This window comes from Telopea speciosissima, chromosome 4 (assembly GCF_018873765.1).
Source record: "Telopea speciosissima isolate NSW1024214 ecotype Mountain lineage chromosome 4, Tspe_v1, whole genome shotgun sequence".
Taxonomy (NCBI): domain Eukaryota; kingdom Viridiplantae; phylum Streptophyta; class Magnoliopsida; order Proteales; family Proteaceae; genus Telopea; species Telopea speciosissima.
Genome location: NC_057919.1, coordinates 13,040,239 through 13,067,847, shown reverse-complemented (window position 1 = coordinate 13,067,847; position 27,609 = coordinate 13,040,239). Strand labels below are relative to the sequence as shown.

At 41.4% G+C, this 27,609-nt stretch overlaps 2 protein-coding genes across 4 annotated transcripts in view; one reads left to right on the top strand and one right to left on the bottom strand.

Annotated features, from left to right (window-relative positions):
- Positions 1-16,809, top strand: part of LOC122660334 (CSC1-like protein RXW8) — a 105,194-nt gene extending 88,385 nt beyond the window's left edge. For 2 of the 3 annotated variants that reach the window (XM_043855592.1, XM_043855590.1), the window contains 4 exons: positions 15,622-15,855; positions 16,000-16,131; positions 16,228-16,411; positions 16,539-16,809. In XM_043855592.1, the coding sequence (XP_043711527.1) occupies positions 15,622-15,855; positions 16,000-16,131; positions 16,228-16,411; positions 16,539-16,606 (618 nt within the window). In that variant the 3' untranslated portion in view covers positions 16,607-16,809. The remainder of the gene's footprint in view (positions 1-15,621; positions 15,856-15,999; positions 16,132-16,227; positions 16,412-16,538) is intronic. The other variant, XM_043855591.1, reaches the window with a different exon arrangement.
- A 3,840-nt stretch (positions 16,810-20,649) lies between these two features.
- On the bottom strand, positions 20,650-27,342 carry LOC122657489. The gene is made up of 4 exons (XM_043852206.1): positions 27,339-27,342; positions 25,149-25,195; positions 21,045-21,470; positions 20,650-20,955 (listed from the first exon to the last, which is right to left on the bottom strand). The coding sequence occupies exons 2-4, from the start codon at positions 25,191-25,193 to the stop codon at positions 20,728-20,730; spliced, it is 699 nt and encodes a 232-aa protein (XP_043708141.1). The 5' UTR covers positions 25,194-25,195; positions 27,339-27,342; the 3' UTR covers positions 20,650-20,727.
- Positions 27,343-27,609: the final 267 nt, after the last annotated feature.

Below are 27,609 nucleotides of genomic sequence, written 5' to 3'. Positions count from 1 at the left end.
AAAATGAGGTAGCTGAGAGAAAAAATCGCCATTCATTAGAGGTTACTCGGAATCTTTTATTTGGCATGCATGTTCTTAAGACTTTTTGGTCTAATGCTCTTCTTCCTGCTTCTTTTCTCATCATCCGCATGCCTACAGAACTTCTTAGTTCCAAATCTCCTTTAGAAACCTTTCCCTCTCAAGTTTCTACTTTCTCTCTTCCTTTGAAGGTCTTTGGGTATGTTTGTTATGTTCATATTAACAAATCCTCTCGGACCAAACTTGACCCCAAGGCTCTCAAATGCCTCTTTCTTGGGTATTCCTCTACTACCAAAGGCTACAATTGTTACCATCCTTCCTCCCGTCGGCATCTCCTCTCCAAAGATGTTACCTTCCTTGAATCTATACCCTTCGTTGCTCCTCATCATCATCCTCTTCAGGGGGAGAATAGTGGGAGTGAAAAGGTTGCTGATGATATTCCCTTTCTTTCTCCCCTACCTATTTCTCCTTTTATGCTTGACATTGGGAAACATAAAAAAGTAGATGTGGTTGGTATTGGTGATCAGTCATGTGGTGATTTTGGTAATGAGAAGGAGCCAGTTGTGTACAAAAGAGGCTGCTGGAAGAAGAAGATCTGCCAAGAGTCCTCTTTGGATCCACATCCTAAGCTCCACCCTCCTCAGTTAGGTGACATCCCCTCTCTTCCCTCTGAGTTAGGTCTTCCCATTGCTAATCGAAAGGGAAAGAGAGCTTGTACGAATCCTATAATCCAATTTGTTTCCTATGATGCTATCTCCTCTATAAGTATTACCTTCACTATTACCCTTTCCTCCAATTCCATTCCAAAGAATGTTGTTGAGGCCATCGCTGACCCAAATTGGAAGCAAGCAATGTCTGAGGAAATGACAGATCTTGAGAAGAATTGTACTTGGAAACTAGTTGATCTTCCTAAGGGAAAGTTCTAGTTGGATGCAGATGGGCTAATACCGTTAAGTACAAATCAGATGGCACTATTGAGAGATATAAGGCAGGGTTGGTGGCTAAAGGGTATAGTCAGGTGTATGGCATTGACTATCAGGAAACTTTCGCTCTTATGGCTAAACACAACTCGATTAAGTTCTCTTATCTTTGGCAGAAAATAGGGATTGGCCATTGTACCAGCTGGATGCGAAGAACGTCTTTCTCCGTGGCGACTTAGAAGAGGAAGTATACATGTAGACTCCTCCTGGCTTTACCTTTCTGGCTGCCGAAGGGAAAGTGTACCCCTTAAAAAAGGCACTTTATGGTCTCAAATAGTCTCCCAAGGCTTAGTCTGAGAGGTTTAGATAGGCCATTTTGAAGACTGGGTACTCTCAAAGCCAAGCTGATCAAACATTGTTTACTCGGAGAGGTAATGACACTATCACAACCCTCATTGTATATGTGGATGACATTGTGGTGACTGGGAATGATGAGACTGAGATAATGAGAATAAAGTCCTATTTGGACCAACAATTTGAGATTAAAGATCTTGGACCTTTGAACTATTTATTGGGAATTGAAGTGTCAAGATCTAAGAAGGGAATAAACATCTGTCAGAGATAGGAAGCGACAAGAATGTTGGGTTACAAGCCAGCAAACTCTCCTATTGATCAGAATAATAAATTAGGAAAAGACTGTGGTTCTCCTCTTGTTGATGCAGGGAAATACCAAAGGCTTCTAGGGAAATTGATTTATCTCTCTTTAACTCGTCCAGTTATCACCTATGCAGTTGGGGTGGTGAGTTAGTTTGTGCATGCTCCCAAGAGTGGGCATCTAGATTTTGTATTCCAGATCCTCAGATACTTAAAGTCCTGCACTCCTGCCCAGGAAAAGGACTTCTATATGCCAAGCACAACCATTTGATAATTGAAGGATATACTAATGTTGATTGGACTGGTTCCGTTTCAAACTGATTATCTACATTAGGCTATTGTACATTTGTGGGTAGCAACTTGGTCACATGGAGGAGCAAAAAGCAACATGTGGTAGGTGCAAAGGTAGAGTTTAGGGCTATGACCCATGGAGTTTGTGAACTCTTATGGTTGAAGAGGCTGGTTCAAGAGTTGGGGTTTGATACTGAAGCACCTATGAGACTTTATTATGATACTGCCATAAGTATCACCCACAACCCTGTGCAACATAATAGGACAATGCATATTGAGGTGGATAGGCACTTCATCAAAGAGAAGATTTGACTCTGACCACATATGCACTCCTTTTGTGAGAATTGGTGATCAGTTAGCAGACATCTTCACCAAGGGTCTTATTTCTCATCAGTTCAGTATTCTTCTGTGCAAGCTGGGAATTTTTGACATTTAGGCCCAAGGTGGGGTGGGATTGTTGGGAAGATGGGACCCACATGTTGGTGGGGTTTTGTTGGGGTGGAACTGTTGAGGTAAAGTTACCTTCTCATGAATAGTAACCAAAGTCCCACCATAGTAAAGGGGTAGGATTTTGAAGTGCCACATCAGCAGATAAAGCAATTAATGATGTCCCCTGAGCTTTTGTAAGTTCATCCCAAATTAACCAAACAAGATTGTGGTGGGATTTTGAAGTGCAACATCAGCATTCTCCGACCCCACCTTAGTCCCCTCTAAACAAACGAAGCCTTACCCTCCAAATTGAGGGGGAGTGTTAGAGTTCAGATGCGTATTTTAGGCACATGTCTGTAATATTGTAATTTGATGTAATATGTTCTTTTCCTTTTATCTCCCTTAGCTATCTTATATTAGCATAAGGGGCAAGGATGTAATTTTCCCTTCATAAGTTAAGTGAACAATATATGAAAGAGCTGTGAAGAGATTCACAACACATTCACCACCGAACTCTCATCTTCTCTATTTTCTCCTCTCCTTCTTCTCTCTTCTTCTCTCATCTCCTTCCCTCTTCCTTACATGCATTCACTACCTAAATTCCAACTTAATAGACAATCAAAACAAGGATTGAGGAAGAAAGGCTGATTAGTTAGGTTCTGATACCATGTAACAGTATCAACCTAAGAAACCAGCAGTCAAAGAGAGGAAGACGAAGAAATGAAGGGAGAGAGCGAGAGGTCACTTTGGAATAGAATGTCTGGCCGAGACCCATAACCTACTATATATATATTAATTTGGCAAGAGATCGTTGTCTGGTTGTGTAGCTCTACACTAGAGCGGGGGCCAATGAGAGCGTACACAGGGACAACAACTTGGATGACATTTTTTTTATTTCACTGGGGGCTGGACAATACCCGCTCTTGTGTCTGGGCAGGAGCGTTCTTTTTCCCATATTAATTATAAAGAGTAAGCGAGGGGGTTCCCTCCAATGTTCATGCACTAATTCTGATGGGGGGGCTAGGGTTTCGAATATTCAAATAGGAGGGGAGTGTTTAGGAGAAAGAATGAGTAGGGTTGCTACAGTGTTTTGTGTGTGTGTGGGGGTGCAAAAGGATTCCGCACACTGTCCGTATACGGAACCTTTTCCCAAAGTGTAATTACAATAAAGGACAGAACTTAAGCTAAACAGTTACAATACTACCCATAGTTCATTACACAATGCCCAAGATGCCTCTAGACTGGCAGTAATCACTTAATAACACTTAACATGTACCAAAAGATGCAATTACGAAGGGCAATTTGAGTAATACATGGCAACCAAAAGAGACCTTCGACTAGCAAGAAAGCTACCTGCCGAGTAGGGCCTACTGTAATGCATCATCTAGTGTAGATATCCTGATGGCAATAGATTGGTTTGGTACTGATTGGGGTCATTCCAACCCTTACACAGTTTGCCTTGTTAAGGTGATGGGACAGGGTGTGGGGGGAGAGAAAAGAAATGGAACTCAATGAGTTAATCTAGGGGTGATAGTTGAGAAAAGAAAGAGAGAATGATTTGGCTTTTCAAGATGACAGAGGCCACCAAAACTTTATTTATAATTTAGAATTGTTGCAAATAAGGAAGATCTACTCAGTATTACTCAGCACTACTCAGCACATTTAACATGTGCAACATGTGTGAAATGAATCTAGACATTCTAGTGAGCCAGATACATAACACACTCTAACAAGGCGTAAGAGAATTGGAACTGGACCGGTCAATCCAAATCCTTCAACACTCCCCCTCAAGTTGGTTCATGGATGTCACACATGCCCAACTTGGTTCTCTGTAGTAACAAAAGGAGTGCATATCAGACAATCTTCAATTTTTTTTTTGATAAAATGGCAGTTAATTTCAACATGTTTGTTTCTGTCATGTTGAACCGGATTATGGGCGGTACTGATTGTAGCTTTGTTAACGCAGTAGAGCCTCATTGGTCCTTCTAGAGCAATTTTTAGATCACTGCAAAGCTTTTGTAGCCAAATAAGGTAACATACTCCTTGAGCCATAGCCCTGTATTCAGCATCGGCGCTGGATCTGAAAACGTCAGACTTAATACTTCAACAAGTGACTAAGTACCCTCCGAGGAATGTGCAGTAGCCAGAAGTAGAGCGGCGGTCATCGATGGATCCAGCCAATCAATATCACTAAAGGATTCTAACTTCAGATTCCCTTTATTTGAGAATAGAATACCCATTCCAGGAGCTGATTTTAAGTACCAAAGAATTCTGTAAACCGCCTCAAGATGAACAGTCTTCCGATCATGTAAGAAACAACTAACAACTCCCAAGGCATAGGCAATGTCTGACTTGGTGTGAGATAAATATATAAGTCTGCCGACGAGACGTTGATATCGCTCTTTTTCCACTGAGTCACCACCGGTGTTGCTGAGTTGGTGGTTAACTTCAATGGGAGAATCAACAGGCTTGCAACCAAGCATCCCAGTTTCTTCAAGAAGATCTAGAACGTACTTTCTTTGGGAGATGAAGATTCCTTTATTGCATCTAGCTACTTCGATTCCCAAGAAGTACTTGAGGTGCCCTAGGTCTTTAGTTTCGAATTCAGTTGCCAGTCGAGTCTTTAGAAGGAAGGAGATTTCTTCCTCATCATCTCCAGTGATCACTATATCATCTACATAACAATAAGTGCAGTGACCTTGCAAATTTTGTGCTTAATAAACAGGGTATGATCAACATTACTTTGTTTGAAGCCAAACTTCACCGTAGCCTTCTGAAATCGACCAAACTAGGCATAGGGAGACTATTTCAACCTATAGAGTAATTTCCGGAGTCTACACACTTTGCCAGCTATAGCAGATGGTTCAAAGCCAAGAGCAATGTCCATGTAGACTTCTTCTAGATCACCATTGAGGAAAGCATTCTTCACATCCAATTGTTGAAGATCCCATCCCATGTTTGCAACACAAGACAACAAGGCTCGAATAGAGTTCATTTTTCCATTGGGGCAAATGTTTCCTGGTAATTAATGCCATAGGTCTGAGCGAATCCCTTGGCAACCAGTTTGGCCTTATAACGAGCAATGGTTCCATCTGCATTCTACTTTGTTGTGAATACCCACTTACATCCAACTGCCTTCTTTTCATTAGGACAAGGCATAAGCTCCCAAGTATCATTTTTCTTCAAGGTCTGCATTTCCTCTACCATGGGACTTCCATTTTTGGTTTATGATAGCTTCCTTCTAACCCTGTGGAATAGACACAGAAGACAGAGAAGAAACAAAGGCACGGTAGGAGGGGGACAAAGACTTATAATAGATAAAGTTAGAAATGGGGTGTTTGTTGCAGGCCCTTACTCATTCTAAGAGCAATAGGGCGGTCATCAGGATCAGGAGGAGATGCATTACCTGTTGTTTGGATTGGTAGAACCTGCTCTGAGGGCGTAAATGAATATGGTATGTTTGGGATAGTCTTTTCCTTTTGTCGAGAATAGGTGATGAGATCCTTTTGTTTAGTGGCAACATCAATCTCATCCGCTTGCTCTCCCTGAAGACGAACAATATGAATGACAAAAGGAGATGAAGGATTCTCTTCTTCTAGAGTCTTCCCCTGAAGAGAAAACTGGTAATATGGCTCGTCCTCGTGAAAAGTAACATCCATCGTAATAAACAGTTTTCGAGAGGGAGGATGATAACACTTGTAACCTTTCTGAGAAGTAGAATAGCAAAGAAAGGTCAGGAAGCTGGCTGGCTGGTGTCTTAAATCAAGGGCAGCGTAAGGAACTCTATTGATAAGAAAGGCAGCAGTAAACATAGCATCACCCCAAAAAATACTTGGGAACCCGAGTGGTAAATATCAGAGATCGAGTGACCTCCAGAAGATGGTGATTCTTTTGTTCTGGGGTACCATTTTGCTAAGGGGTGCGGACACATGAGGTCTGAGAGAGAATTTTATACGTATCAAGATACTGAAGAAACAAACCGTCAATGTATTCTGTCCCATTGTCACTTCGGAGAACTTTAACTTGGGCATTGAACTGAGTTTGGATCATCTTGTGGAAGGACTGGAAAAAGGAGAAAGCTTCGGATTTGGACTGAAGAAGATATGCCCAGGTTAATCTAGTATAGTTGTCAATAAAAGTGATAAACCATCTAAAACCACCCCGAGCAACTGTCCGAGAAGGTCCCCATAAGTCAAAATGAATAACAGAGAAAGGAATCAAATTTTTATTATCACTGGAAAAATACGAGGACTGTGTGTGCTTAGCAAGTTCATAGATATAACAATTAAAATGGTCCAAATTACACTGTTTGACTAAAGAAGGAAATAAACAATGTAAAATATAAAAGGAAGGATGATTGAGACGACGGTGCCAGTGATGGAGCTGTTGGAGAGCACTGTCTTTGCGGGTAATGTGAGCTCAAACTGGAGAGGGAGCAACACTAAGACCTGGGTCCAAGTAGTAAAGACCATCCTACACTCTACCATATCCAATCGTTGCCCCCATCTCTAGGTCCTAAAAAACACAGTGAGAAGAGAAAAAGTGAACAAAACAATTAGGATCAATGGTAAGACGGTGAATGGAAAGTAGGTAGGTACAAAGATTGGGAACTTGCAAGACAAAATATAAAGAAATACTGGGAGTGCAGAAAATAGACCCTTTACCAGAAATAGCAGAAAGAGAACCATCAGCAACTCAAATCTTGTCCTTGCCACATAGATGGAGTACCAGCAATAACATCTGTGGTCTCAGTTAAGTGAGCCTGAGGAGGAGTGGAACCAGATTTGCCTTCCTTGACACCCCCTTTGGGATGACCATGTAATTTCCAGCAAGTCTCCCTAGTGTGATGTGGATGGCCATAGTAATCACATTTAACTGGATCACGAGAGGCACCAGCTTTGCTGACTGAACCAGTACTGTCCACAGATAAAGAGGGCTGTGGTGTAGTAATAAGGGCAGACCGAAGAGCAGTAGGAAGCATCATGAGTAATAACAGAACGGCGGTGATCCTCATCTGAACCATATTATTGTTAAGAATAGGAGTTTAAGGGTATTCTTGTATATAACCACATGTATTTTATATTTCTTCTGTTATTTGTATAAGGCCAGGGGCCCCTGTGTAATTAGTTATTCTTTTTCAATATAAGGAAGTTTGTCTCTAGTTTGAGACAGAGGAGATTAAACACAACCGTATGTGCTCTTCTCTTTCCCTCTCTTTTCCTTCTTCTCCTTCCTCTCTAAAACTGAACATGGTATCAGAGCGTACTCTTCCTGGAGTTTGAAGGTGTTAGAAGGGTGTTTAGTGGACCAAGAGGTGGTTTCCTCTCTTGGTTGTTGCTGGAGTTTGAGCTCCAACCTGCGGTTCTTCACAGATCTGTTTTCTCTCTCGGTTCTCATCCAAATGGAGAGCAACCAAGTGCTCTAGCTTCGTTTGGAGGTTACCTTTCTTCCCATTGTGTCATCTCAAGCCAGTTGGGAGCATCCAAGGGACGGGAGTGAATCTCGGCCAGGACTGTTCTGCCCTATTTTCCGCCAGCCAGAGTGTGGGATTGGCAATAGCTCTTCACTAGAGCTTTGTTTGGGAGCTGTTTTGGACTACCCACCGCGTTTTTGGTAAGGAAGACTTTTCTTTTCTACTCCGCGCTGTTTTCTGTTTGTGTGAGGCTCTACAAGTTTTTTTCAAGCTTTGTGGTCTAGGTTACCTCTGTTTTTTCTCATTATTGGGAATCTATTGTTCTTGCTTGAAGTCTGTTGATTGCTCCTCTCAGTGTTTGTTTTAAAACCACAATGGGTGAAAAAAGCTGTTGAGACATCTCGAACTTCCCATCTTATCGAAAGCCTTGCCAATCCCTCTATCATATGAGAATCCAAATGTTCGCTCCCATTGTTAAGCTTGATAGTAACAATTACTTGGATTGGTCACGGTCAATGAAGCTTATCCTTCAAGTAGGGGAAGTTGGGATATATATCCGGGAGCTTTAAGGCCCCTTCCATTGATGATCCGGGTTACTCTAAATGGGAAACCGAGAACTCCTCGTGATGACTTGCTCATTTTTTCAATGAAGCCGGAGATTGGAAGAAGGTTTATGAGCAAGGAGACAGCCAAAGATATTTGGGATAGTGTTGCTCGTATTTTTGATAGAGTGGGGACTCTACAAAGGTTTATCAACTTCTTCAACAGATTGTTAGCCTCAGGCAGTGACAAAAGTATCTCCGAGTACTATAGCCTTGTTGTGGGACTTTGGGAGGAGTATGATCACTACAGAGATCTCCACTGTGTCCTGTGATGAGCCTAAAGCGCATCGCTTATTTGAGAAGGAGAGGGTCCTGTTCCTTCGAGGTCTTAACTCGAGTTTGAACCCATACGGGCGATACTTGGCCGACCAAGTCTTCCCTCCCTGGAGGAGGTGTGTGGTTATTTACAGAGCGAGGAGACGCGTAGAAGTGCTATGGAGACCACTCCCACGTTGAGCGCTCTGCTCTTGTTTCATCCACTCCACAGGACCGTCCTCCCTTCACTAAGGGGGCTGGTAGAGGCCGATTCTCCTGTGACTATTGTGGCAAGTCTGGGCATAAAAAGGAGTTTTGTTGGGATCTTCATGGGAAACCACCCTCTACTGCATCTGGAGGACAGAAAGGACCGAAGAAGAATGGGCCTAAAGCCCATGTTGGGGTTCATGAGTCTGATTCATCCTCCCTCTCCAAAGAAGACATAGCAGCTTTTCGTCGGATTGTAGCACACTTGGATGGATCCTCCTCTACTGCACCCACTACTTCCACTGCTCTACAGGTCTCTACTTCATCTGCCACTACACCCTGGGTAATTGACTCAGGGGCCACGGATCACATGACTGGTAGGTCTCAGCTTTTTAACTCCTACTCAGTTTGTTCTGGAAAAGATAAGGTAAAAATTGCTGATGGTTCCCTTTCTTCCATCTCGGGTAAGGGAGATGTCCAAGTTACTCCACTTATCCCTTTGAAGTCTGTCTTTCATGTTCCCAACTTTGCCACTAATCTTCTTTCCATTAGCCAATTGACTAAATCTTTGAACTGCTTTGTCACATTTTTTCCTACCCATTGTCTTTTTCAGGATTTGGTACGAAGAGAGTGATTGGCGCTGGACGTGAGACTCGATGGATTATATGTTCTGACACTTGTGCTTCCCCGCGACGATAGCTCAATCTTATGTGTGTGGGCAACATGGCGGACGTACGGGAGGACATTTTGCTTTGGCACCGGCGTTTGGGACATCCTTCCTTTTCATTATGAGAAAAATGTTGCCACATTTATTTACCTCTTTTCCTGTCAATCATGTTTTTCATTGTGAACCTTGTCTTTTTGCAAAAAGTTGTAAGACAGTTTATCCATCTTCTAGCAATAGATCTATTTCACCTTTTCACATTGTTCATACTGATGTTTGGGGCCCTTCCCCTGTTACTTCTTTACGTGGCTTCCGCTACTGTGTCTCCTTTATTGATGACTTCTCTCGAGTTACTTGGGTTTATCTCTTGAAACAAAAGAGTGATGTCTATGTTGCATTTAAAAACTTTTATGAGTTGGTTTACACTCAGTTTCAAACTCGTATTCAGATTGTCCGTTCTGATAAAGGTGGAGAGTATATGTATGGTGGTTTGGAGTCCTTTTTTTCTGACCGTGGCATTATCCACCAGGTGGCTTGTGTTGATACCCCTCAACAAAATGGGGTTGCTGAAAGAAAAAACCGCCACCTGCTGGAAGTAGCCCGGTCTCTTTGGTTTACAATGCATGTTCCAAAAACCTTTTGGTCCGATGCCTTACTCACTGCAGTCTTTCTTATCAATCATATGCCCTCCAGTGTCTTGAACTTCAAAGTACCTCTTGCGGTCTTACCCTTACTTTCTTCTTCTTTTTCACTTCCCCCACGGGTCTTTGGTTGCATCTGCTATGTCCATCTTAGCAAATCTGCCCACACTAAATTGGATCCTAAGTCCTCGAAGTGCATCTTTCTTGGGTATTCCTCTACCTCTAAAGGCTACACATGTTATCACCCTCCTACCCGTCGGTGGCTTCTCTCCAAAGATGTTTCTTTCTTTGAACATCTCCTGTATTTTCAGTCACCTCTTTAGGGGGAGTGTCGTGGTAGTGAGGTTGAAGAGGCTCCTGAGTTTCTATCATTTCCTTCCCCCTCTCTCGTCCCTATTTCCCATTTCAAATTGACAAGGGAAAGAAAAGGTCCGAGGATACCGTTGTTGAGGGGAGTCTCCGAGCGCAGAGGTGAACAGAGAGCAGGGGAGCTACTTGTGTACACAAAGGACAAGAGAAATCCTCCTTCATGGCTCCCTATACGTAAGACCGCCAAAATCCTCCTTCGTCTCCTCATCCCGAGACAGTATACCTTCCTCTACTCCTACACCCTCGGACTTAGATCTTCCTATTGCTCACCGCAAAGGAACTCGAGCTTGTACTAATCCCATTGCCAAGTTTGTCTCCTATGATTCTGTCTCCCCTACAGGTATTGCTTTCACAGTGGCTATCTCCTCCATCTCTATTCCTAAGAATGTAGTAGAGGCCATGGCTGATCCAAAATGGAGAGAAGCAATGAATACCGAGATGGTGGCCCTTGAGAAGAACCACACTTGGGATCTTGTTGAACTCCCAAAGGGGAGAGTTCCTGTTGGATGCAGATGGGTATTCACAGTCAAGTTCAAGTCTGATGGTACTGTAGAGAGATATAAGGCAAGACTGGTTGCTAAGGGCTATACCCAGGTGTATGGCACTGATTATCAGGAAACCTTTGCTCCAGTGGCCAAGCATAACTCCATTCGGGTACTCCTCTCAATGGCTGCAAACCTTGATTGGCCATTATACCAGCTTGATGTAAAGAATGCTTTCTTACATGGTGACTTAGAAGAAGAAGTCTACATGCACTCTCCCCCTGGGTTCAAGCATCCTAGTGGCAATGGAAAAGTGTGTCGTCTCAGGAAAGCGCTTTATGGCCTTAAACAATCTCCTAAGGCTTGGTTTGAGAGGTTTAGGCAAGCTATTCTACAGAATGGATACATCCAAAGTCAAGCTGATCACACTTTGTTTATACAAAGGAAGGGCAACACTATTACAGCTCTTATTGTATATGTTGATGACATTGTGGTCACGGGGAACAATGAAACTGAAATCACAAAGCTTAAACTTTACTTGGCTCGGCAGTTTGAGATCAAAGATCTTGGTCCATCAAGTATTTTCTCGGGATTGAAGTTTCAAGATCCAAGCAAGGGATCAGTGTTTGTCGAGGAAGTTTGTCCTTGATCTACTTACAGAGACAGGGTACTTAGGGTGTAAACCAACCTTCTCTCCTATTGATCAGAATCACAAACTAGGAGAAGATTGTGGTGAGCCCCTTGTAGATGCTGAAAAATATCAGAGATTAGTAGGCAAGCTAATCTATCTTTCCTTTACCCGACCGGACATAGCCTATGCTGTTGGCGTGGTAAGTCAGTTTATGCATGCACCCAAAATGGGACATCTTGATGCAGTGTATAGGATCCTCAGATACTTAAAGTCATGCCCTGGAAAAGGTCTTCTCTTCTCTAGAAATGGTCACTTGAGGATCGAAGCATACACTGATGCTGACTGGGCTGGATCTATTTCTGATCGAAGATCCACTTCGGGATACTGTACTTTTGTTGGTGGGAATTTGGTTACTTGGAGAAGTAAGAAGCAACCTCGTGGTGGCTAGGTCAAGGCTGAGGCGAGAATTTAGAGCTATGGCTCACGGAGTGTGTGAAGTCTTGTGGCTGAAGAGACTTGTTCAGGAATTGGGATTTGAGACTGTCAAACCTATGAGTTTATATTGTGACAACAAGGCAGCCATAAGTATTGCCCACAACCCAGTGCAACATGATAGGACCAAGCATGTTGAGGTTGATAGACATTTTATCAAGGAAAAGATTGAGTCAAAGACCATCTGTACCCCTTTTGTGAAGACGAATGAACAAGTGGCCGACATCTTCACCAAAGGACTTAGCACTCATCACTTTGACTGTTTATTGAACAAGCTGGGTATGTATGACATATACCACCCAGCTTGAGGGGGAGTGTTAAGAATAGGAGTTTAAGGGTATTCTTGTATATAACCACATGTATTTTATATTTCTTCTGTTATTTGTATAAGGCCAGGGGCCCCTGTGTAATTAGTTATTCTTTTTCAATATAAGGAAGTTTGTCTCTAGTTTGAGACAGAGGAGATTAAACACAACCGTATGTGCTCTTCTCTTTCCCTCTCTTTTCCTTCTTCTCCTTCCTCTCTAAAACTGAACAATTATAAGCTTCAAGTAATGTAGGAAATGTGCTCCTGTTCAAAACCTGAATGCGTATTTGATCATACTCAGGATTAAGTCCAGTGAGGAAGGCATATACTCGTTCCATTCCACATTCCTTTGCAAAAGTGGCTGCATCAATGGGGCTGGTCATGGTAATAGGATGATAGAAATCCAATTGTTGCGATAGGGTCATAAGGACAGAGTAATAGGCAGACATTGAGAGATCCTTTTGTTTAGTATCTTGAACCTGATTATGAATTTCATATATTTGGGCATAGTTGCTGGCTTGACCGTAAGTGTGCTTTGCAGTTAACCAGTTATCCATAGTGGGAGATTCAGTAAGCATAGGTGTATCACCAGTAATATATCCCAGAAAGTGATTACCACGAATGGTAAGAAGGCAAGCACAAGACCATGCTAAGTAATTTGATCCATTCAACTTAGTAGGTTCGGTTTGGAGAGTAGGATGATAGTGAGGAGCAATAGGGGACTTAGGTCACCGCTCCCAATAGCAACGGATGTTCTAGAATGCTCCATTAAAACCGACCAAAGACACTATAGTTGAAGAAGAAAAAAAATACTACTCACAACGAAGTAGAGGCAGCAGACTCAAAAATGATGCATAACAGTAGCACCAAAGAGGGCTGTAAAGAGGCCGGCATGGTCTAGGCAAGGCGGCAGTGAGCCAGGGAGGCCTAGACAAGGCAAGGCAGTGGCCAACGGGCCTGGACAAATCGACATGGGGCCGTGAATGCTTGGGCAAAGGCAGCAAGGACCACTAGGGTCAGGTAGAGGCGGCATGAGGCCACAGAGGGGCCGGTGCAGGTCGGCAGAACCAGACGGAGCCCTGAAGGAGCTAGGTGGGGCTGGCAGGGGGTCGAGAGGACTAGGCGGGAGCCTGGAGATCATGCAACTGGGCTGAGAAGCCCTGGGATGGTGCTGACAGGGGGCGGGAGGCCCTAGAGGTCGGTAGCAGGGGCTGGAGGTCCTTGGCGAATCGCGAGAGAGCTAGGGCAGGGCCCTAGTAGGCGCGAACAGAGACCGAGGGCCCTGGGAGATGCAACGCTGGTGCTGGAGCAGCCATTGGAGCTGAACAATGGTGGCGGAGGTAGGCGGCAGCAGTGGTCAGTGGTTGTTAGTGATGATCATACGTGGTATTAGTGCGACATGCAGTGGCGCATGTTCAGTCAACCATGTCTGACATGTTGGGGCCGGAGCCTTGAGATTGGTGGTAGTGCTCTACTAGCGGCATTGGAGAAAGAAAGCCAAAAAAATTGGGGTTTTGGCGCTCTTATACCAAGTTGAGAAAAGAAAGAGAGAATGATTTGTCTTGTCAAGATGACAGAGGCGACCACAACTTTATTTATAATTTTGGATTGTTACAAATAAGGAAGATCTACTCAGCGCTACTCAGCACATTTAACATGTGCAACATGTGTGAAATGAGTCTGGACATTCTAGTGAACCATATACATAACACACTCTAACAAGGCACTGGTCCGGGTCAATCCAAATCCTTCAACAGTGATGCGAAAAGAATCGCTGAGAGGAACTGGTTTTCTCTCTCTCTCTCTCTCTCTCTCTCTCTCTCTCACACACACACACACACACACACACACATACAACTTCAGATAGAAGGGGGCTGTAAATGAACAGTGTAAACAATGACAAGCGACATGATAGGATCATGATTTATGACATTTGGTTCATTATATAATTGATGAGTATAACCTGAGGGGTAGGGCTTATTGATGAGGCTTTTGGTAATATTGTGAGCATGGTTGTAGGTTTCGGTCAAAACTGACCGAAATCTCCGAGTTGTCTCGGTTTCGGGCCTGGCCGAACCGAAACCCAGGGATGCCCAGGGCCGAAACCTCGAAATGAGATCCGAAACTAAGTATCTCAATCCTTGACTGTAAGAGGAAGAGAATTTTGTGGAATTTTGCTTCCATCTGCTTTTTGCTGGTTAAATTGGAAACAGAGTAATAACAATTCCTCCTTGGGAACTAAGTGACTTAATGGATCTCCAGAATTTCTATTCTCTTCTATTTCTGTGCGAAGTTGGGATGGCTTAACATTTAATGACAAGTGCTTTGTGTAGGCAGGTCGTCATTCTCTTTGATCACCGTCGTACATTTTGTTTATCTCCTAGTTTTCAAATAAAATTTTAGAACATATTAAAGGGGATGGGGGCTGAAACCACAACCCCAAGCATTGTCTATATTGCTTTATCCTTTCGCATGTTTCCTCTTGTTTTTCTACTGTTTCATTCTGCAGCAAAATAAGGATGGGAGCTGTCCATTTTTACTCCCAAAATATGACTCTGCACCAGCATAACTTAGAGTGATAGTACTATATTACAAAATATGAAATGTTTTGTGCGTTCACTTTATGGAATAGTATCTTAGCGTATCTTGTCAGTCTTCCTTAAAATCCAAAATTCTTGGATCTCTATTTATGAACTACGAAGTGTATGGTTGACCAACTTCTGTTAGAAAAGGAATCCTTTTTTCACATACAACATTTTTTTGCTTTCATTGTCTTGGATTTAGGGGTGGTAGGCATTGTTAACCAATAGATAACAGACAACCCTAAACAAATTTTGATTAAGAACCTCTGACCGTCAATTTTTTTTTCTTGTTTCTTTTTATTGAAATAAAATAGTGGTGTCTATCAAGGGGCCTATTTTTGTTTTCTTTGGCTTTACATAATTGGTGACTATAAGCTGCTATATCTGGGGAACTTTTTAGAAGACATGCTCATATTGTAAATCTGCCACGCTTACACTGATAAAAAAAAACAAATGTAAAACACCATGCTTGTTACAATCCTGAATTAGTGTTTCTTAAGAGATGGTTGTAGTTTCCATTTATAGTGTGATGGTTGAAAGACTGTTCAACATTTGTTGTGATAGTTAATGACTGTATTCTGGCATATCTGAGACACTTAGAAAGAGAAAAAATATTCGCCTTATTATTTCCCTCCTTAAACTCTCCGTCAAATATACTTTTCAGATTCTTAATGTGTATCTGTCAAGGTATGAGACCGGTGGACAGTATTGGCCTATTGTACACAATGCCACAATCTTCTCATTGGTGCTGATGCAAATAATAGCACTTGGGGTTTTTGGATTAAAAGAATCACCAGTTGCATCAGGGTTCACCATTCCACTGGTGATATGCACACTACTTTTTAACGAGTACTGTAGGCAGCGGTTCCATCCCATTTTTAAGAGTCCTTCTGCAGAGGTAACCCATTCCTCTCTCTCTCTCTCTCTCTCTCTCTCTCGTACACACAGGTACAAATGCTAATTCAATTCTTAGTGGTATGGTTAGCCATAGGCATACACATGGACATGCTCATTGCAGACTGAGAATTATGGTTGGATATAGGGAGTTATTGAGATGGATCAGCAAGATGAACAGAGTGGGCGGATGGCATTGAATCATCAAAATCTGCAATCAGCTTATTGTCAGTTGACACTGGACTCAAGTAGTCCCTTTTGTAAGAGTTCTTCTGCGGAGGTAACAATCTCTCTCTCTCTCTCTCTCTCTCTCTCACACACACACACACACACACACACATGCTCGTTGCAGTCTTTCTGATATGGTTTGAAATAGGTTCTCATTGAAATGGATCAACAAGATGAGCAGAGTGGGCACATTTCAGAAATTCAAGAACAACTGCAATCAGTCTGTTGTCAGTTAACACTGAACTCGCATATGCATAGTTTCTGTAAAGCCGAGGATTTCAATCATTCTGAAGATGCAGACAGCATCCAGGATCCAGGGTACAAGAAGCCAGGTTTGGTACTCCTAACAATTAACACCCATTAAACTCTCTATGTTATTCACCCCCCCCCCAAAAAAAAAAGAACTCTATATCTGGAGTCAGAAGTACTCAGTTGTTGTTTATGTGCCTCGCTACTCAGGAGATGGAGCCAACCAATTTAGCAAAGCATGGGCCAGGTTGAGAAGCAAAGATGCCAACGAACTGTAGAATGAGCTGATTCTTGTGTATATAAGTTTCTCTTCAATATTGTTTCATACCTTACCACCATGATTTTGATGGTGCCTTGACAAAAGTAATTGGATAGATAGTGATACTTGCTGGAAACTGTTTCTTCGCATTATACAAATGAATACCTCAAGCCAGATTTGTAGAATGTCTGCTCATGTCATCAAGTGATCTGTGTTCGGATCCTTCGTATCTCAGGCATGGAATATCACCAATCATGTGTTCAGCACTCAGAAGTAGCAGTGCTAGTTGTGACAGCATGCTGCTGAAATTAGCTATAGTTGTTTGCATCATCCAGTATGTCTACCAAAGGATAATTGCCATCACCCACGGGCTACTGTGGGTGAGTTACCTGATTCCACAGAAGAACAGATGAGGTTATTTTGGCAATTAGAATGGATGATGTGGTTAGGTCCATGTGCTAGATGATCTTACACCCATTTCGTGGGTTGAATGTCGACTTGAAACAAGCATGACAAGTAGTAGAAAAACTGTGTTTAAAGTTTCATATGATTGGAAGGTTCCCGCTTGCCCCAACAGTCGTCGCTAAATCTTGGGATGGAATTCCTTATTCACCCTTCTTCTAATCCTCAGACCACTGTTTGTCAGAAAGTTTCATAAGATTACAAGGATGCCAATTGAATATGCTGGCAATTATGTAAATTTCTCAGTTTAAACATGCTTTTGAGTTTCCCTGCTTACTTTTGGCTGAAACTTTGTAATTGAAGTGGGTTTTGGGTCTTTTATCACATGGATCTGCCCATGTTTACCAAATGTAATGTGGTATATACTGCAAATCTCCTCGCGCTGCTAATTGCACAGAATTGCATGGTCAGTTGTGCAGCCCCGGAAGGATAAGAAGTACTCTGTATCAAACAGTTCATGTATCAGCTGTATCAAGGCATGATATTTGACATCTGTCAAATGGGACCCACATCTTGAACGACTTGTTAACTGGGATCGTTGCCAGGTTGTGACCTTTGTACCAGTGCAAGGGCCATTGAGAGCATATGTAGGGATGTAAATGGATAGCCGAAATCCGAATCCGAATCGGCATTTGTATTTGTTGAGGGACATCCGTATTTGCTTAGAGATATCCGGAAAATAATCCGAATACTTCGATTAAAATCTGTTCGAAAAAAAATCCAAATACCTAGTAATAAAAAATTAAATAAATAATGATTTTGAGGGTATTTGAAGATTCAACAGGTTCTAGAATGTGTTGAAAAGAGAATCATGGTCTAAGAGATGGATTGAGAGTGAATTGTACCTACTAGGGGGAGAAAGGTCCGGGTTACACAAGGTAGAGATGTAAACGGATGATCTAAAATCTGAATCCGATCCGCATCTGTATCCATTTAGAGATATTCATATTCGGTCAGGGAATATCCAGCTTCAATCCGTATCCGATCCGTTTACATCCCTAAGCGTATGTGGAAGTATCCAACAGGGGTGGGATTTTCATTTCACGTGGTGGGAGATTCATTTCACCTTTTTTTGTGTTTGGAAGTAACCTCTACACAGCTTAGCAGCCTTTTTTTTCTTCCCCCTTTTAAGGTATTTTTTAGGAAAAATGTTCCCTAAGCCGTCAGTTCAGGGTACATTAGCACCTCTTTGTCTATCTTCTCCTCACTTGAAATAACCTCGCAGCTTTTCAATGTATGATATCATTTTGCCACACTTTATTGGTGCTGCCACTTGCTCAAAGAACCCTCTCTTTAATTTTTAATAGTAAAAAATCAGAATTAACTACGATGTGACATGTGGGATACAATACCAATAGAATATAACAAAATGAGGGAGAGCACTGAGTTTGAGTCCTATTCCTATTTTTTACCGTGGATATCGCACCTTAGAAAATGTTTTTTTTTTTTGTTTAATGAAACGGAAAACCATAAAAAAAACACAAGTTAGAAGATCTTCCTAATAGTAATTGCTAGCTTGTCAGTTTTAACCTCCACAACCCACTAATGGGCTATTGATACAATTTATTTAATCTTCTTCATTATACTGACAGAGATAAAAGTTTTCATTATATGAGAAATATCATGAAGTAAAGAGAAGGTTTCCCACAGCCATCATCCACTCGAACCTTGCATCAGCCAGGTAACCCACCTCCTGACAATTCATTTATATTTTTTATACTTCTCTGCCCCTGCCCCTGCCCCTGCAAACCATACAATCCGTGGATTTCTAATTCATGAAAACTCCTTACAAAATCATGAATCACATAGGCCACCAGAATCTGAGAATTAACAAAGAATAAAGAAACACATCCTGTGGTATCCGTACTTGGTTCATAACTGCCATCACAAATGAGAATACAAGAAACCCCATCTAATAACCATTGGTTTCACCAAGAGCTAAAGAATAATCATAGTTATAAGACAATTTCTTAACATCACCTGAAGGAAGAAGCTTAAGGTCATAAGTTCATTTATAGATCAACAATGGAACTATTTGCATTGCATTAGGGTTCAACCTACGAAACATCTAAGTATTACAAGCTATCCAAATATCTAAAAAGTAATAGCAAAAATTGAGACAAGGCTTTGCATTTCCAATATTATCGAGGTTTAGCGATAAGAGAGTCAACCAAATCACAAAGGGAAGGTGAAAGCCGAAAGGAAACATTCCGACCTTAAGCCTAAAGGCTCAGCAACCAAGATCCTTTTAGTAAAGTCGCAAGACAAAAATACAAAAGCAACAATAGTTTACTTTTAGTACTTGATGCAACCACAGAAGCATTCCATAAAGCTAACAAAACCATTTCTTATACGAGACGACTTATTTCAGATGTCACACAAAATTCCATAATTTCCTTGAGGACGACATATTTTAGTACTTTTGTTGATTTTGAATTAACCATTTCTTATTTGAGAAGTATTTCCCTTTAATTAACTTAACCCATAATTGATCAAGTTAAGTGAAAGGCAACCATGCCAATTTGACTACTAGGGCTTTATTACTAGTGAATAACAATCTAAATCCTAAACCTCCCAATGATCTATACCTACAAAGTAAATGCTGAGTCTAGTTCACCTACTCACATGGGGAGAGGCGTTACCCTCCCCACTTGAGGATCCACCATCCCCACTTGAGGATCCACCATCCATTGGGGATCAAACCCCCCTGACTCGTTGTCAGAGGAGAGTCGACTCCTGTCAGACCCCACTGGATGGTGGATACCTTGTGGGGAGGTCACCACATGGGGAGAGGATCCAAACTCGTAAATGTCACCCCACAGGGCTCCATCTATGTTGACACTCCCCTACCCCTTTGCAAATCCTGATTTCAATGGATCAAACCCCCCTGACTCGTTGTCAGAGGAGAGTCGACTCCTGTCAGACCCCACTGGATGGTGGATACCTTGTGCGGAGGTCACCACATGGGGAGAGGATCCAAACTCGTAAATGTCACCCCACAGGGCTCCATCTATGTTGACACTCCCCTACCCCTTTGCAAATCCTGATTTGATCGAATCAAGTTCAAACATATTTTAGTTGGGAGCAAAAAACAGGACATACAATATGTTGGTATGGAGCTAAGGACTGACTTCATTAATACGGATCTTCCTGCTTAGGAGAGTAAGGGATTTTTCCAGCTCCCAAGCTTCCTTTCCACTCTTTGAACTAGTGAACACTTCCTGAAGTACTTCGGCATGCTGTCCAAATGGTCCATGATTTACTGGGACCATGCTTAAACACTGTGTCCATGTCTTTTTAAATGTCTTCCCAGAATACCAATCAAGCCACAGATGATTCCAGCTCTTATAGAGTTATGGTAGCTTCTCCAGGCTCCGACTAGTATGCAGTAACATATCATGCAGTACTAGCTGGGAGAGCTCAATGTTCTCAGTTGATGCCCCTCATCCTAAATGTACTCAGTTTGATCAAGACAGCATTGCAACCACCACAATAAGAAGGCCTTCACTCCAAACATCAGACTGCCAATTAATCTACTCTGCTCAGACAACAGACATGGGATTTGAGACCATCATTTAATTAAATTATGCCAACACTACCAAAAGGAAGAAATGCTAAAGAACAAAATTTCAGCATTGTCAAAAATCCCTCTTGAAAGCAGAGAACCAAATGTGCCTTTCAACCTTCTACATTGATGGATTTAGAAGCATTTTGGTGCGACAGCTCCACATTAACAGATTCTCTTTCCTCCAGTACTTTTCTCCATAACCATTGAACCTGCATCAATCCGCCGTTCCCAACATGGGCAAGAAATACATGTCCTTGTACTGTGAAATACACGGAGACAAACTTAACAAGAACAAACAAAGAACCAATGCCCAGAAGGTGCCATCTCAAACCTTCTTCCTGAATAGCCAGAAGAATACACCCAAGAAAGCATCAATAAAAGGCATAAAGAGACTACTAAATGGTAAGCAAACAAGTAGGTAGCATACCTTGGTGCCTTGAAACAATTCCTGAGAAGTCTCCTTCAGGAAGTCAGCGATTGTGCAGCCAATGAAAAGACCGAGAGGTACCATCAATTCTCTATTTCTCACGACAGCAAATATTACATCGGATAAGAAGCTAAAAATGAACACTGTAATCAAAGACCACTTCAATGCTTTCTCTCCAAGTATCAGCAAGTGCTGCAGCACCAGATCCTCTGCTTTCCTCCAAGGAAACTCTTTCACTGGCTCAGGAAGAGAAGCCCAAAGCCTCTTTGTGAAACGATTCATATGCACCATCTTTTTATTTGGTTCACTGAAATGTGCAATGGTTGCTCTTCTTATTGGACATGTTCGAAATGATTGGCAATTTTGGGTGCATGAAAACTGCGAGAGCCTATGGACTGGATACCTGTGGCCTTCAATAAACTTTATCTGTGCGAAGATAAATGATGTCAAACCCAAAATATTCCTAGATGTGAAGAAAAGTTTTTCTAACAATCAAAATCCTATTAGGAAAAATATAGCTGACTGAAGCATAGTAGGAATGCGTTCCAACTGAAGTGGCTAGTCTTGCCACATGGACTACTCCTTGTGTCATTGGGGTGGGGGGTGGTAAGTGGTAACCCACATAGGCCACATGTCCAATTGGAGGTTCCAAATTAAGAAGGACTCTTAAAGGCATTACAGTTACATGTGGAGCACTCAAATTGGACTGAAATTTGACTATGATAAGACAATGTAGTGGATAACATATCCGTTAAGTTTCAGCCCCATCAAACACTGTCACATGGCCAAAAGCCACTGCAGTTGGATCCCTGCTCCCATTCTTTTACAGTGTTCTTTTCAGTGATTTCAATATTCTTTCCATGGAGAACTGAACTCTCCATAAAAGACAGTCACACAAGATCTTCATAGGTATGATTTTTGTTATAGATTAAAATGAGATACAACTCACTATAGGCGGAAGAAAATATCCAGACACTTCTGAAAATTTATCTGAAAAATCATGACTTTGCAATTGAAGTATATTGTTGATTTGATCAAAGAATAGGCCTCCCCTTTGCAACACAAGGTGGCTAACTTTGAAAGCTCTGTTATCAGCAAATAGAAAGATTGGCTTTAAAGATGAACAGTGTCAAGTAAGCATTTTCATTTACAATTATATATAGAAAAGAGCCTTCATTCTCACAGCGTTGAGTTTCAATTTGCACCAAAAGATGACCGATGCATACATACCCATGAAACCTTTAGTTGTAGATGCCAAATCAAATAAGAAGGTCCCAATACCAATTCCTGGTGCTTTCCATGTTCTCCCTTCAAAAGATTCATCTACTTCTTGCACAACACTCCCCCCCAGCCCCTTAAAAAAAAATAAAAAATAAAAAATAAAATAAAATAGAGTACAGGATCATTTTCCAGAGGATGCCCCTTCGAGAACCAAACTAGATAGTAGTGCAAAAAGTGAACAACATCCATGCATCCCTAGGATGGTCAACAAACTGCTCGCAGCAATCTAGCTTAAGAAAAGATGGGATATGCATTCCTCTTTCTAGCACATGTAGCATTTATTCAGCAGTTGAATGGCTTTTCTTTTTAGATTGCCCAATGATAAACTTCCGCAAAGTGATACTAGCCTTGCACATGCCACAACCCTTTGAGTAGCCGCTGATCTCCATCCCTTGCAATGTCTTGGTGCTCATTCAAGATGCTAGATGCGGACTTATAGTAGCATCAGCAAAATACAAGTGCTGAAGCCTTAAAAAAAAGATTTTTAGGGATTGGTTTCTTATTTGTCCTTATATCATCAAGATTACAAATGTAAAAATTTCCAATTGAGGCTAGTCACGCAGACAAATTCAAAGGGATTGCTGAAGCATAAGATTATGGGAGTTGTTGAAACAAAACCTACTCACGATGCAGAAAACAAACAAAACAAGAGGGGGGGGGGGATCTCACACCCACAATGCAAGGATATCCATGGTTTGACAAAGTTCCAACATCCACGGAGAAAAGGATTACATGCTCTCTTCCTAACGCCTCTCTGTCTTTACAAAGAATTCCTAACCCTAATAACCCCTAACGCTATATGCTTTTAACGGCCCTTCGGGGGCAGCCCACAACCCAAACTTCAGAATACAAGACATCAACCCTCAACAGGAATATGGGTTTGAATTAGGTTTGTCTTGGGTTCCATATTAACTAAAGAAAGCGAACAAGGGGGAAAAAAATAAACAATCACCTAGGAGGGAAAAATCCAATATGCCAACAATCCCACCCCCCCCCCCCTTTTTTTTTGCCATATCAGAACATAAAGATGTTAGAAGCTTGAAAACTCCCCCTCAAATGACTAAAATAACAAATCAATAGTCAAGAAAGGCTTTTAAGGGAGTACTATATTTACAAAATTGAAGAGGTTTAGAATGTACATTCAATTCAAGACAATAACCATAATTAGAGAAAGATGATAGAGGGTTGATTGGAGCTTGTTATCTCAATGGTTGACGAGCAACAGGAGTTCCTACCAACCTTGACAAGACTTTGATAAAATGTTCATAATTTTGGTACTACCGGTAATTTCAGCCCTGGGGTTAACAGTTTCAATTAGCTTTAGTTTCTTAGAACTTGACGTGTTCTCCTAGAGATGTTACGAGATTAAAATAATTTAAGAAACATGTATGGAGAATGTCTACGTAAACTAACTAGAACGTAGTTGCACATAATCATAATGCAGATAAATTCTACTCCAAACAGTACCATCTCAAGAAGGGAGAAATCAAGCCTAAACTAAGTTCAGTAAGTTCAGGCCAGACCCTCCAGTCCTAAATATTCTAGCCCAAGTTTCAGTTAACTCCAGTCAAGATGTGTCAAGAGTAACTAATGCATGTGTGCTGAAAAAGAGATCAATTAATTAGAGTCCAAGACTTAGTCAAGAGTTTCAAGGGTACTATGTGCTGAAAAAGAAAAGCATTAGTTGTAATATCTAAAGTAGTGAAGTCTTATTTCAGTCAATAGGTCAGTTTCCTTGTTAGTTGTAAAAGACCTTGAAAATGTAAAGTTCATTAATTGGTCAAAAAGTCTACGAAGAAGTCTCCATAAGAGTCTAGAACCCTCTTAGCACTCTATATAAGGAGCTACCTGTAAGCTAATGAAGAACAAAATTTGAATGAAATCTTAGCTTTGCCTACATAGCCGTGACATACAGAGTTGCTTTTTCACCAAAAAAAAAAAAATTGCTTGGTGAGGTTCCTTGTTTTTGGGTTGGTGAGATTCTAACCAAAGCCTGGGTGAGAAGTAGAGGTCATATAACTCTTATCATTCCCTTATTCCAGTAATTTTGAGTTATTCACATATTTGTTCCGGGTGTTTGGCTGCTGATCATAAGGAACAAACAGCGCATAAACTGATGCCAATTTTACTGTTCTCATTACCCTGCGATCCTATCTAGTAAAAATTCTGATTCTGTCAGCAGGATCGAACCGAGACCTTATCAATTCATCAAACCATAAGGTAGTTCATGCATACCGGAACTATCTCCCGCAACACCAACAACCAACACCACCCCCCCCCCCCCCTCCAAAAAAAAATAAATTTATATGTATATATATATATTCATGCTAAAACCAGCTTGCCCCATCAAGAATTTACTGCAAAATTCTCCTAGAAAATCATTCCATTACACCAGTTGCACACCAATGGCTTTCCAGCCCAGTGACGTTTGAGTCCACTGGAAATGTTCTGAGGAAACAATTCTGGAAAATCGATTTGAACCATAGATAGAGCAGTAATATATCAAATCTATGACAAACCAAAATTTTCTTAAACCTAGGGATTCTTTCTACGGTCTGTCTTACCATTTGTCTCAAGAGTGAACCCAACCTTTTTTTTTTTTTTTGATACGGTGAACCTAACCAGATACATATATGAATGGGACTCTATTTGTCATTTCTCTTAGAATCAAATTTACAAACTAGATCTTCCTCTCTCTCTCTCTCTCTCTCTCTCTCTCTCTCTCTCTCTCTCAAGAAGTAGGGATAAATAAAAAGGAAACATTAGAAAGAGTAGCAGCAGTGAAGGAGAACAAGTAATAAATAATAAAGAAGTCGCAATTACCTGAATTTTCGATGATCCAGCGGTTCCACAGGAGCTTAGCGCCATCTCTCTCGCCCTTTTCCCAACCACCTGCGTCTTCTGCTGCTGAGCCTTCAGGTTCAGCTCCTCTCCCTCTCCAACTCTTTTCCCCCAGTCCCCTCTGTTCTAATCTTCTAGATCTGTTGGCCTGACAATTAAAGATTCCAATCCAATCGTTTATCAAATATCCCATTCAGGCTTCAGGGCTCCTAGCTGGGCCATTGTTCATGGGCTATGGAATATGGACCTGTGCTCCAAAGCGAATCAGGCCAAGAGAGCATAGTTGGGCTTTTATTTCCATTTTTAGCTGTTAACTTTTTCCTACGACCGTAACTAAGCAGGGTAACAAACCATGAAGGTTGCCCCAACAGGCTCCTTTGGTACCTTTCTACGGTTTTTAAGTGGCACATCCATGGATCAGTGTTTCTCAATTCATTTTTAGTTTTTGGAAGAAAATTTTGGCCACCCAGGGTGGAGAGAGAATCTCTTCATCTATGGTGATTTTTCATTATGATTGAACTCTTGGAACAGTCAATGTCATCATTAATCCTCTTCCCCCTATTTATGAAAGTACGAAATACCCCTTTTAATTCTAATCAAATGGTCAGATCACATGGATTAAGAAGTTCTACCTTCACGGTGGGTGAACGAAAACTGTCTTTTTTTATTTTTTTGGTGGCTAAGCTCATGCCATTCTTGTTTTATTTTTTAGGAGAAATGTTTCCTGTGGGGGAATGTACCGCCCACGCTCAAACTCAGAGGGGAGGGCAAAATGATCGCCCAGCCCCCATGAATAGACAAAATGATTGCCTGCCTGATGCTTCTGCATGCGCTCCCATTGGTCCATGTGTATGCGCAAGGCTATGATCCCCCACAGGGAAACACTTTCCCTATTTTTTTTATTTTTTTATTTTTTAATTAGAAATTTGCTTTCCTAACAGAGCAATTTGCCGTGTGTAGTAGATGGGCTGGGCTTCGGTGAGGCCTAGCACAGGATATACTTTCTTGTAGGCCAGGCCTAATTCTCTTTGCCCTATATGCAGCTGGGCCCGCCCACAGTTGGGCTGAGCCCAGAACCACTAATATAATTGGAGAAATTTCTAATGGAAGGCAGAAACCAGTCCTTGGTTTAAATAAACAATAACTAGGGGTGTAATGAAGGAATTGGCTAAATTGCCAAAATGGCAGAGATGTTAGAACTTGGAACTCCTGCACTTTGGAGCATTTCCAAACTCCAAAACAGTCCTCTGTGGGTGTGTAATGAAGGGAATTGGCTAAATTGCCAAAGGGCTCAGCCAAACTTGGATCCGTCTCCTATATTGGGATAAATTTGGATACCTTACATGGATGATGAAATACCTAATTTACAATAACTCAGTCTTATCCAAACTAAATGGATCTTTGTCTTCCAATCAATTCTATTCGAAGTCATACATGATACAAGGTCTAATCTATGCATGTCTTTCCTCACCACTTCTCTTAAGGTCATTTTAGGTCTGTCCCTGACTCTTTCAGTTCCTTTAATTTGAATCAAGTCACTCCTCCATACTGGAGCATTTTTAAGGCCTCTATTAAACATGGTCATGCCACCTCAAATGACTTTCTCGTAACTTTTCATATAATATTGGAGATATTCTCAAATTAGCACTTTATCCTTCTTAGTTTTGTTACTCATCCATCTCAACATCCTCATCTCCGCTACACTGAGTTTATTTATATGATGTTTCTTATAAACCCAACATTTTGCATACATCATAATTGATCGAATGACTCTCCTATAAAATTTTCCTTTAAAAGAAACTCAAAGATGCTTTAGTTGCTCAGGTACCTTTAATAATAGAGTTTTGATAGAAACCTATGCATTAATTAGCATTTATAGATCGCACCTAAGACTTATTCGCTGCTAAAATAAGCGATTTCTCTCTCCTTTCTAATCAAAGAGTAGAAAATTAAGGTGGCCCTTTTGGTAGGTACAAGTTCATTGTACAAATCACAATGTGTTCATTTCACTGTGTAAAGCCTGTATGAATCGTCAAATGGTCTTTGCCGATCCAAATGGGTCGAAGCTCTTCTCCTTGAAAGCTGGCTGTGAGAGAGATTGAAATATGTTTATATTGTGTTCATATAGAGTGAGATACTACCATACTTATGGTCCTCATGAATATACTAAACTCTCTCTCTCTCTCTCTCTCATCTAAATTGGTTTGTGAAACATATTTCATTAATTACCACAAGTTAAGAACCTAAGAAGTTGATGGGAGTACGATGTCTTGTATTCAATCATTGGATCATTCTCCTCTTAGGTTTCCTGCCTGGTTAGGTGCGTAGGTTCCTCTCATAGGAGGGGCGAAAATGACGACCTCACCCCCTGCCCAAACACACTGCTCGGGTGGGGTGAGGTCGTCATTTTCGCCCTCCTATGAGATGAACCTGCACACCTGAC

Bases quoted from the DNA above. Each gene is read 5' to 3' on its own strand.
- LOC122657489 (XM_043852206.1), bottom strand. From the start codon at position 25,193: ATGGCGCTAAGCTCCTGTGGAACCGCTGGATCATCGAAAATTCAG. The intron at 21,471-25,148 runs GTAATTGCGACT...ATCTTCGCACAG, and splicing joins CTGGATCATCGAAAATTCAG to ATAAAGTTTATTGAAGGCCA. The intron at 20,956-21,044 runs GTATGCTACCTA...CTGGCTATTCAG, and splicing joins AATTGTTTCAAGGCACCAAG to GAAGAAGGTTTGAGATGGCA.